The 12039-nt window shown below is 48.1% G+C and overlaps 1 protein-coding gene across 4 annotated transcripts in view; it reads right to left on the minus strand.

Moving 5' to 3' along the window:
* CEP70 (centrosomal protein 70) overlaps nucleotides 1-12039 on the minus strand; it is a 450608-nt gene that overhangs the window by 65924 nt on the left and 372645 nt on the right. For all 4 annotated transcript variants that reach the window (XM_085647489.1, XM_085647491.1, XM_085647488.1 and 1 more), the window contains one exon: nucleotides 9473-9552. In XM_085647489.1, the coding sequence (XP_085503615.1) occupies nucleotides 9473-9552 (80 nt within the window). The remainder of the gene's footprint in view (nucleotides 1-9472; nucleotides 9553-12039) is intronic.

Raw genomic sequence — 12039 nt, forward strand, 5'->3', positions numbered from 1 at the left:
TTACCTTAGAATTTCCCCCAGGCGTCAGTCTGGACCCTGAGATTTTTCTTCAGCAGTATCCCTGCGCGTCGTTGGGTGCCGTCGGTTGGCTTTGCGTCCGTCATCGGCATCATGGGCGCTGGGATGACCTCGCAGGACCTACAAGACGCCGGCCATGCGCGCTGACATCAGTTCTTAACACGACTTTCCACACTAGAAGCGCAGAGCCATGAAAGACACTGACCACTGGTGTGTCAAAACTAGGGCCCTGTAATGGAGTCCCTAGCCCTAGAAATCAGTTCGCAGAGCGGGCAGGATGGGTGGGGCGGTAAGGAATCTACAACTAATATATGTCTCTACCAGATACATTGTTACCGAAGGTAAGTAACTTGTTCATCTGATAGGGACTATTAGCTGTAGATTCCTTACCTTAGGATAGATACCCCAGCAATACCATCCCCGGAGGAGGGTCTGTGAACCAAGATCGTACCATGAAGTCCTGGAGGACCGAACGGACAAAGTGCCCATCCCTCCTGATTTGGCTGTCTAGGCAGCAGTATCTGGTACATGTGTGGAGGGATGCCCACATTGCTGTCTGACAGATGTCAAGGACTGACACTCCATGTGCTAACGCCATGGTTGCTGCCCTTGCTCTGGTGGAGTGAGCAAGCAACCCCACAGGAGGTTCCTTCTCGCCAAACATACCATATTTTGTTGCAGAAGACAACCCATCAGGAGATAGTCCATTTTTGAACAGCCCAACCTTTCTTGGCGCCCACATAGCCAACAAAGAGTTGATCATCCACACGGAAGTCTTTGGTGCGATCAAGATAAAAAGACAATGCACGTTTTGGTTCCAGACAGTGGAGTCTCTCCTCCTCCTTGGAGGGATGCGGGGTGGGTAAAAGGTGGGCAGAGTGATAGATTGTCCTACATAAAAAGGCGTTACGACTTTAGGAAGGAATAAAGGTTTTGTCTGAAGCACCAGTTTATCCAGATAGATAGTTAGGAAAGGGGGCTTGGAAGATAAAGCCTGCAGCTCGCTCAACCTGCAAGCAGAGGTGATGGCAACAAGGAAGGCGGTCTTTAGAGTCAGCAACCTGAGAGGGTAGCTATGAAGAGACTCAAAGTGAGCACACATAAAAATAGTGAGAACCAGATTTAAATCCCATTGGGACATTACGAAGGGAGACGGAAGGAACAGCTGAGTAAGGCCTTAAATAATCTTTTAACAAAAGGAGATTTTAATAAGGAAGGCTGATCTGGTAGCTGAAGAAAAGCAGAGATAGCTGCAAGATATCCTTTTAGCGTACCCAAAGAAGAGTGCAGGGCCAAAGAAAGTATGTACAAAAGAATCTTGGAAAGAGGAGCAGAAAGGGGGTCAACGGCTTTTGCTGTGCACCATGCCACATATTTGTTCCATCTACAGGCGTATACCGTTTTACTGGAGTGATGAATGGCTGCCAAAATAACATTGCAAACCTCGGGAGGAAGGTCAAAAGCTATCAACTGTCGCCACTCAATCTCCATGCATGGAGGCGAGAGTTGACAGGTTCAGGTGGAGAACCCTCCCCTGCTGCTGCGACAGAAGATCTTCCCGAAGGGGCAGCCTGATCGGAGGATCGAAACTCATTTTCAGAAGCTCTGGATACCAGACTCTCCTTGCTCAGTCCGGAGCAACAAGAATGACTTGGGCCCAGTCGCTCCTGAGTTTCTACAGAACCCTGGGCAGGAGTGGTATTGGCGGAAAGGCGTACAACAGGCCTGAACTCCACTCACGACGAAAAGCGTTGCAGAGCGATAGCCGCCTTGGAAACTCCTGTGCACAGTACCGCTGACACTGCGTGTTCTCTTCAGAGGCGAGCAATTCTAACCAAGGTTATCCCCACTGCTGAAAGAGACCTTGCGCCACCTCCGACTGGAGACGCCATTCGTGATCCGCTAGGCATCGATGGCTGAGTTCGTCCGCCCTGGCATTCAGTGAACCTGCCAGGTGTTAAACTACCAGGGTTATGCCCTGCTGTTCCAGCCATGCCCAGAAATGCAGGGCCTCTCGACAAAGGGTGCACGACCCCACCCCACCCCGCCTTCCTTGTTGCTGTACCACATGGCGGTGATGTTGTCTGTGAACACCTGCACAAGCTTCCCCTTGACAGAAGAATGAAATGCCTTCAATGCCAACGGAATCGCTTGAAGCCCCAACAAATTTATGGGGAGCCCAATCTTCGCTGGAGACCAGTGTCCCCTGATTTTTTTTTTTAAACAGATTTTATTGATTTTCCAGATGACATAATTAAACAACTCACAGATAATATTAGGATTGTGCACGAGCCCCTCCATGCATAATGAAGCAGTTAAACATAATGACCCCAACAGTTCCAACTGCAATCCAGCAGTCTCGCTAGTGAAATAGGAAAATAGTATTCATCGTAGACCCGGGCTGACTTCTAGACCTTTGCCCCTTGTTGTATGTATCATTTATGAATCTCCTCAAGGCTCTTCTTCCAGCACAGTGCTCACCGTATAGCTCCACCCCACCCCACCCCAAACTCCCACCCCCCAGGCATGCCGCTTTATGAGCAGGTCAACTACGTGTGGTCTTAGGCCGACCCCATATTGCGAATTATGTGCCATTTCATCTTGCATGAACCGCTGGTAAAGCAGTGCGGGGTGTGTGTGATACCAGTCAGGTCCATTGTGTGACCAGCAGTCAGAGACGCTAGATGTGTCAAGTGATCAGTCTCCTGCATTAGGGCCCTCCCCATCAAGGCTTTCACCCCCTTCTTCAGTAGGTTGCCGCAGGACTTCCACTAATGCCACCCATGCCCTTGCTGCTTCCAACATCTTCTCATGCCCCGTTCTTTGGGCCATTTGCAGTATGAATGTCCCCTCGCATTCCGTCCATAGCTCCCTTGGCAAAAAGAGCTGTAACTTCCTCTTGGAGCAATTTTAAATGATCCTCCATCAGCCGTTCACCAATTGGCTGAATGGGAGGAGGAAAAGAAAGAAAAGGTAGGGCATAGCCCTCCTGAACTATCTGCAAGACCCACTTATCCGATGTTATGGATCTCCAGAGGGGGAGATGATGGCCAATTCTCCCCCCAACTGGAGTAATGTGGTCCTGCAGAATCAGCCTAGGAGTGCTTGGAAGCTGCAGCTGCTGGAGGCAGTGTGGTCGCTGACTTCTGGTCTCCATTCTGAGATCGGAATCAACAGCGTCCTCGTCCTCGCATGGCTTGGGCAGTCTGTGTGGGATGGTGGCTGGGATATGGCTGACGCAGCTGGAAACCCCTTCCGTTGCCACGAAAGGGGCGAAAGGTAAGACTGGCCACGAGGAGGGAAGGAGAGGCCCAAGGATCTGGCCGTAGCCAAGAGTCCTTGAACCTGGCCATCAAATTGGCTTGGACATCACCTGAGAAGCCAGTTGTACAAAGCCAGGAGCGGCGCCACAAGATCACTGTCATTGAACTTGATCTTTCCAGTGAATCGATCGTATCTAGGCCACACTGTATGGTGAATTTCGCCGCATCTCTCCCATCCTTGACAGCTTGGGAAAGCACAGCCCAGGTCTCCTCTGGGACTTGTGGCAGCAGTTGTGCAACCGTCTTCCAAAGGGAATGGGAGAAACGGCCCAATAAGCATGCGGTATTCACCGACCGCATTGCCAGGCTGCAGGAAGAAAACATCTTCTTCCCGAATGAATCCAACCTCTTGGATTCCCTATCCGGAGGGGCGGAAGGGAATGCGCCTTGGGATGTAGAGGCCTGCGCCACCAAACTCTCTGGGGTGGGGTGTTGGCTGACGAACTTTGGGTTGCCCAGAGCGGGTCAATGGCGGTGTGCAATCGTCCTATTCACAGTAGCCCCTGTGCTAGGCTTGGACCATGTGCCTAGAAGGACGTCTGTAAGTACCTCAGGGCAACAGGAGTTCGGACATGGAAGCACCAGGTTGAAGCACCTCAGTCAGGAGATTAGTCCTGACCTGCACCAAGGGCAGCTCCAGGCCAAGGACCTCAGCTGCCCTCTTAACCACCATGGCATAGGATGCCCCCTCCTCCGTAGCCACTGTTGGCAGAGAGAGCATGCCAGTATCTGGAGAAATATCCAGTCCACTGGCCTCCCCAAGTTCCCCACACCAGTTCAAATTCTCCTCAGAGACTTCCTGGTTTTCAAGAGGGTCCCCAGACCTCACCTCTCCTGAGTCTAGCACATCCTCAAAGTTCTCAGGCGACAACATAGAACCTCTGGGTACTGTCGACATCAGATTCGGCGTCGATCGACGCTGTTCCGGCTCTGTATCGGTGACGTTGCAGGCACAGACTTCGTATTCGGCACCGGAGAAGGTCATGTTGGCACGACCGGTATCGAACCGGATCCAAAATCGAATCTCTAGGGCCCCACCGGCTTCGTGGCCGGAACAGACTGTAGCGAACCCAATGGGGCCCCTTCTGACTCCGCGGGGCCCGAAGGCTCACCAGCAGGGTCGTTCTGCTCAAATACGTGTGGCATGGCGTCGTAAAATTATTTTATTTGAGCAGGACTTGCTCCAGCTCCTGGAAAGGGGGAGAGACGCAAAGTCGACTCTGGCTCCGGCTCCGCGCTTAGAGCATCGGTGCTCCTTGCCTCTCTAGACGACAGACGCCAGTTGAGGTGAAGAGTAAGTCCGCTTGAACTTCTTCTTCTTCTTGTGTCTCTTCCCGGAGTGTCCGGAGGACCTCGAATGGGAGGAAGAGGACTTAGGGCTCCATGAGTTCTCCCGGGACCTCCTCATTCTTCGATCGGGACCGTGACCTCCTTGGAGTTTCGCTTGACGGTGTCGACTGCCGGGCCGTGAGTAACTTCATCCCACGCTCGCTCATGTTTTTCGGTGCCTTCGCCCGACAGTCCGAACATGACTTTGTATCGTGGTCAAGCTGGAGACACCACAGATATAAGCGGTGGGGATCGCTGACAGACATCATGCCGGAACAAATCCCACACAACTTGAAACCTGTTTTCCTCAAAGACATCCCTCACACACTAAGTAAGAAAATCCAATACATTTCGACAAAAGTCGTGAAAAAGCCTGCCAAAATGCGGCAGAGGGTTGCTCTTCCCAGATCAGCGCTTAACTGGTGCAGAAAGAAAAGAACTGACGTCCGCACACCTGGGGTGGCGCCTATGTAGGCACGGCGACATCATAACCAATGCTAACGAAGCCGATAATGTCACGCGGAGCCGAATGGAGCCACCCGACGTTGCACGCAAGAGGTATTGCTCAGCAAAAGTTTCCGGATCCAGCCTGATGCTTGCGAAATTCAAAGGTAAGGAATCTGCGATTCGGAGGATACAAAGGGACCAAGGACAATAGTCCGTAGGGCCCAGGTTCAAAGCCAATGGAAGGAGCATACACAGCAAGCTCAGCAGCAGTGAACACATACAAGGAATAAAGAGCGCCACCGATCGACAAGGAAAGGATCCTGAATTTAGATTTAGAAAAAAGGGGCCTGCAATGAAAGAAGGATGGGGAAAAGAAACGAGAGAACAATGAATGCTGAAAAACAAGAACGGTAAAGAAACCGCTTTTACACTGGGAAACTTGATAGATATATAAGGCATCCTCTGATAAAATGTAACAGAGATGCTCACTGAAGAGATGGAAGGAAACAGACAAGTGCAATCAAGAAGGCGGAACCAGGACACCAAGAAGGTGTAGGTAAAGCGCAGCGACATACACTGTATAGAAGACCAAATAACCATATGTGTAAAAACACACAAAGATATGCCCGAAGTAAAAACATCTACAAAAGATCCATTCAAGAGATATGCATATACATGCTGAGACATCCAAATATAAATGTTTATATGAATGAGTCTGCATATAACCATCAAAATTCCGGGTAGAGACACAAGACATACAGGGTACAGTAAAAGTATATCCACTCCTCTGAAGGTAACCCACGTCCTTCGTTAGTGAGCGGGAGGAGGACAAGTGTAGGAACGAAGGATGCTCCAAGAACAGAGGTAACCAAAGAGGGACAGAGATAATATGTCCTGCCGTCATAAAAAAGAAGTTATGACAGTAACTAAGGTGGGGACAGAAAGACAAGGCGGGAAAACCGTATCAATGCCACACAAGAGTAAGAAGTGAAAGGTACTGCCCACTACAGGAAAACAAGGGCAACAGTCCAAGAACCAACACCCCCGATTGAGGAAGGGTGCCAGCAGGCTGTATCAGGAGAAGCGAAATAAAGAGCATGTGGAAGTCCACCATGAAGAAGAAGACTACGACTGCCAGGGTGAATGAAATGGGCTGGCAGAAACTAAGGGCAACGTATAATTGACTTTGACAATCACACATTGTCCAACTTATGGAAGCAGGAGAAACAGGTAAGAAACCTGAGCTACGCTTCATGGAAACTTAAGGAAAGATAGGATAGGCCCTAAGTAAAAGTAATGAAATACCCCCAAATAGGAAGGGGGGAATAGAACCTCTCCCACAGAAAGAAGAGGGGTGGGGACACCACAAAGGCGGGAGCGGAGGGAGGAAATATACAAGAAAGGAAGGGAAACCCAGCCACTTGTGAAACAAGGATACCAGTCAAGGATCCAAACAAGCAAGGGGACCAGTGTCCCGGGTGAAGAGGACCAAAAGTAACAGCAGACACAACAGTTCACCCACAATTACGATAGCAGATATGTATAAACAGGCACAAGAATACTAGTCTGCTGGAGACGAACAGTCACAGGATCACGACAAGACTGGAGTTGTGGAATCTAGGCTTGAACCAATATGAACATAACATAAGAAATCAATGAATTCCACAGAGTAAAACAAGGCAAAGAGAAGGGCCACACTGAAAATGGTCGTAGATGGAAATGTAAGCAAATCAGGCCAAGAGGTTACCAGCCTGTGGCACCAGCATAGCCTATATGGACATAAGGGCAAAGAATAGAGGAAGGTGAAGTCCCTATAAGGGATATAAGGTACATAAGTAGCTCACAAAAGTGCCTCCAAGGCATGGAAAATAAGGTCCCTGAAAACAGGGAACAAGGCTATAGTGCAACAGCACAACATACACAGAATACCTGCCAAAAAGTTCAAAGGACAATTCAAGCGGCAAAAAGAAGCCAATATATAGACCCCCCAGGAGACCACAAAGTAAGATAAGGTCCAGATGGCTGGAAACTAAACCAGTCATCGAAAGCATAACCCAGAAAAAAAATACCTGCAGCAAGCAGGAGCACCACACCGGGTGTATCCCTAGAGGGGAGAGAAGAACTACGCCCTATAGAGGCGGAAAAGAGTCAAAGCACGGGGAAACAAGTGTCCCCAATGATCTTAGTACAACAACAGAGTTAAGACTAAGTACCACCGTGACTATCCCTGATCTGGCAACAAGCAGAGTCAGCGTGTGCACCAAAAAGAGAGGTGCCATCAATAGGCATGTCGATCAAAGCAGTTTGCACAGCCTCCGAAAACCTGGAAGTAAGCAACCAGGCGTGCCGATGTAGAGCAATGGAAAAAGCCCATAGCCTGACCAACAGAATGGGTAGTATCCATACCACACCAGATGCTATCTTTTACCAGGGAAACAAGAGCATTTCGGGCTTCCTCTGGAAGGGAGAGCAAGAGGCGCTCCACAGATTCCCACAAGGCATGGGAGAAGCTGGTGAGCACACAAGAAGTGTTCAGAGAGCACAAAGCAGCATTAGAAGAAGAGAAATATACGCCTACCACAAGCATCAGGGGGAAGAAAATCAATATTCTGCATGGCTAAAGCAGCCTGAACCACAAAGCTTTTAGTAGAGGGATGTCTAAGTAGACAGGAGGAATCCTCCTGGGTGGGGTGATGCCTGTGAGAAATTAAAAGGTCCACAGGGAGCCCTGCTTTGGGTTTAGTCCAAGCACCCAACAGGATATCGAAAAGACAGTCATTATAAGGAAGTACAGGCTCAACATCAGACTGGGCAGGGTGTAGAACACCAATTAAGGAGTCTGTTGACAATTCCACCGAAGGAAGGTGTAAATATAGGGCAATCGGAACTCGCCTCTGTAGCCAAACCAGGAGAAGACAGGAGGCTGGAGAAGATTCTAAGCCCCTGGTGTCACCCAAGTCAAGTAACCAGCCAGATTGTATAGGGGGCTGTATTGTGTCTGTAATTGGAGGAGGAGACACTCCTTCTGTAGTACTTCCACAACCATGGTCCTCAGAAGGAAAAAACAGAGGAAGGGAGTCTGAGACAGTTGGTTCCATTGGCGCCGCATCAGGTGCTTTAACTGAGGCTGGTCGCCACCGAGAAGGGGACTCCTCGACGTCGAAAGGAGCATCAATCAGCGTCAATGGCACCACCATTGTAACCGGCAGACAAGAGCCGAATGCTGACATTGGAGTTGGTAGACCCGAAGCGGGAGCTGTGATGGGCTGTACACTGGTACCGGTGCCGCTGAGGTGTCAGACACAAGAGGCTGACCTGAAGCTGAGGGTGAACCCACCAACAGATTCACAGGCACGAACTCGTGCACTTCCGTGGGGCTAGAGAGCGCGCCAGAGGGAGGTGATGACTCAGAACAGAAAGAAGGGATTAAGAATATTGTTTCATCTGGGTCAAAGACACCTTGGCCCCAGGATAGGTGGGAAGACGTGGGGCAGACTCATGCCTCGGCACTTCAACAGAAGAGTGGGGATCAGTGGTAGACGACGAAGGCAGGAGGCAACACAACTTTGACTGTTGGCACCGAGACTTACCTCCAGATATCAAAGGTGACTGACACCAGAACAGTTAGGGGACCGAGGATGATGAGAAGAGTTCGAAGACTGTGAAATTCGTGCCGCCACAAGCTTCATGGGGCATTCCCTGCGTGCTTTCGGTCGGACCCGTTGACAAAAATCGCACTCGTTGTAGTCGTGGTGCTCACCCAAACACCACATGCAAATCGAGTGAGGATTCATAGCAGATATTTGTTGACCATAGGACTCACAAGGCTTAAACCGCGAGGACACAGAAGAAAGGCACACTGCTTTGTCGATGAAAAAGCGTCACGTAGGCCGAAAATGGCCAGAGGAACTATAATGCGGATCCGCATGTTAGCATGGAAAAGAAGGAACTGACATCAGCGCAGCGGGGAGATGTCACATTCAGAGACAACGTCGCTGCAGAGTCGCTCGACGCCCTCTACCAATGCACGGAGGTACTGCTGAGAAACCTTTTGGATCCAGTCTGGTGCCTGTCGAGGATTCTAAGATAAGGAAACTGCGGCTAGATGTGTCTATCAGATTTATGATGACAGTTTGTTAATTACTATCTATTCATTATGATCTTTGTGCGCATGTTGTTGAAGGACTGTTACATTTGGATTTCTCACCTTTTCAGAAAGAATGATAAAACTTAACATTTACAAATGAATGCTCTAGTTTGTTAAATCAAGCCAACGGTATCACCAAAAATAGATGCAAAAGAACAATGTGCATGTGACAACACTAATACAAATGTGTACGTTTTATTAACCATACCTAAAATTTGGAGTAGGTCACGCATTAGTGCTTCAAATGCTGGAAAGAATTCATCATGTTCTTCCAGCTTGCTGATTATGCTGAGAAAAAGAGCACATAACAAGTTTGACCAAATGTTTTTTGCAACAATCTCAAGGAAAGTATCAAATAAATGCAACACAAGCAGGTAATTTTCGTAAAATTAATATATGTTGACGCCAGATGCACCATAACTGAAAATAAAATAGCAAATGCAAAAATTGTACACAACATTTAACTGCTCGTTGTTGTGTTAAGTATATTTACCCACATTAGTGTATGTTGTAAGGAATCATAATGCTGTTTCAAATCATCAGTATTTGCTGAATCAAATCTTTTCCCACAGTTCAAGCAGTGAAACAAATAGGTTTCTTAGATTCACTGACTTGGCTCGGTAACCTGGCCTACAGAGCCAAATACAGAATAAAACATATTGTATAATATACAAAGTTTATACAGTGCTTCGTACCCCTATGTGGGGTTCTGAAGCTCCTTCCCAAGTGGGTAACAAGCATGCTCTTACGGGGCTCCATGGATGTAGCGGTGATGTTCAAGAAAAGTGTGCAAATGCGGACGCGTTTTGGCGAGGTGACAATGGCCAGAGAGGTGCTTTCATCTTAGTGCGCAGTGCTCAGAAGTGTGGGGGATCAAGACAACAGATGCACAAATTAATTGTAGGACATTTGTGGCCCGGATTTGGCTCTGCAGATCTCCGATTTGTGATTTCTTTATTTGCTTTCTGTGCAGATTACAGTAGAAGTGTGTCCACTATGGGCTCTTATGTTGGTGGGAGAATGTCCACCTGGGTGAATAGGGTTTAAGCTGACCCATTTGGTAGCCAAGAGATGATTAGGTTGGACTGCATGGATGGTGCCATGTTAGAGTTCTCTAGTTCCCCAGGGATGTATAGCAAATTACAGAGGAGTCATTTTAAATTAAATTGATAATATATAAAGATTGTTTTGGATTGTAATTGCCCAATTATTTGAGAAGGAACATTACATTTTTTTTGTTTCTTTTTAATTTCAATTTTCGTACAAATTCAGCCGAGATTTGCATTCTAGTGGTATGTTTAGCTTACTGCTTTGTATTGGGAACAGTGCAGCTATCAATAATGCTTTTCATTGTCTTTCCATGTCTTAACCAAAGCCACATTATTGGCCTATATGGGCTAATAGCCATCTCACTGAGAAGACAGACTTTGTCATCATGAAGACCAGAACGGAAGACAAATCTGCTCTAGGACTCACCCAACTACACCTAAAGTATTACTGCAAATGAGTGAAATCCCCCTATTTACTCAGAGATTATTACTTAGTGTAAGGCTAGTTCTAGAGTATGAGAAAAAGACACATTCACAAACTTTCAGGTCACAGAACTCCTAGAACTTTTTGATGGAACACATTTATTATAAGCAGTGGAAAAGATATAGGGTCTGGCTTTTTCAAATAAACAGGAGTGATTCTCCGCTGATTGCCAAGTTTGGGTGAGTAGATGAATGCAAGATCGATTCAGTGGATGGATGAGACATTACATGAATGGATGAATGGGTGACTGGGTGCATAGACTCAGTCACCCGTTCAACAGTCCATGGACTCTTCCACTCATGCAACCAAATATCTATGCATTCACTTACCCATGCATCCACCTGTGAACTAAATCACTCACCCATTCTTGCTTTCAATCATTTCTTCATTCTTGCATTCACTAATTCACCCGCCCAGGCAAGCACACGGAATACATTAATTAACTAAATGAACAAGTTACTTACCTTAGGTAACGCATTATCTGGTAGACAGTCCATCTAGCTGCAGATTCCTTACCTTTGAATTTCACGGGCGTCAGGCTGGATCCGGAAACTTTTGCTGAGCAATACCCCTTGCATACGGCATCGGGTGGCTCCATTCAGCTCCGCATGACGTTGGCAGCGTCGTTAGCGTTCGTTAGGACGTTGCGGTGCCTATATAGGCGCCACTTAGGCGCACGGACATCTGTACTTTTGTTTTTTCCACACCAAAAGCGCAGCGCCACGAAGTAACTGACGTTGTGTGCAAAACTAGGGCCTGAAAAGGGGAGTAACCCTAACCCTACAATATTAGTCCGTAAACCGGGCAGGCATGGGTTAGGCTGTAAGGAATCTGCAGCTCTACCAGATAATGCGTTATCAAAGGTAAGTAACTTATTCATCTGATGTAGACTTCTAGATGTAGATTCCTTACCTCTGAATTAGATACCCAAGCCATACCATACTGGCGGTGGGCTGCGGACCAATCTCCTATACTAGGAAGTCCTGCAGGACTGAACGGGCAAAGTGCACGTTCCTGCGGACCTGATCGTCCAGGTAGTAGTGTTTTGCAAACGTGTGCAAGGATGCCCACGTTGCTGCCTGACAGATGTCTTGGACTGGGACACCCCGAGCCAAGGCCGCAGTCGCATCCTTTCCCCTGGTGGAACGGGTCCTTAATCCCTATGGGGCTGCTTCTTTGCCAAGGCATAACAGATGGTCCTTTTTCTGCACTGCCCTTCCCCTCTTTGCTCCCGCGTACCCC

This window comes from Triturus cristatus, chromosome 3_2 (genome assembly GCF_964204655.1).
Source record: "Triturus cristatus chromosome 3_2, aTriCri1.1, whole genome shotgun sequence".
NCBI lineage: Eukaryota > Metazoa > Chordata > Amphibia > Caudata > Salamandridae > Triturus > Triturus cristatus.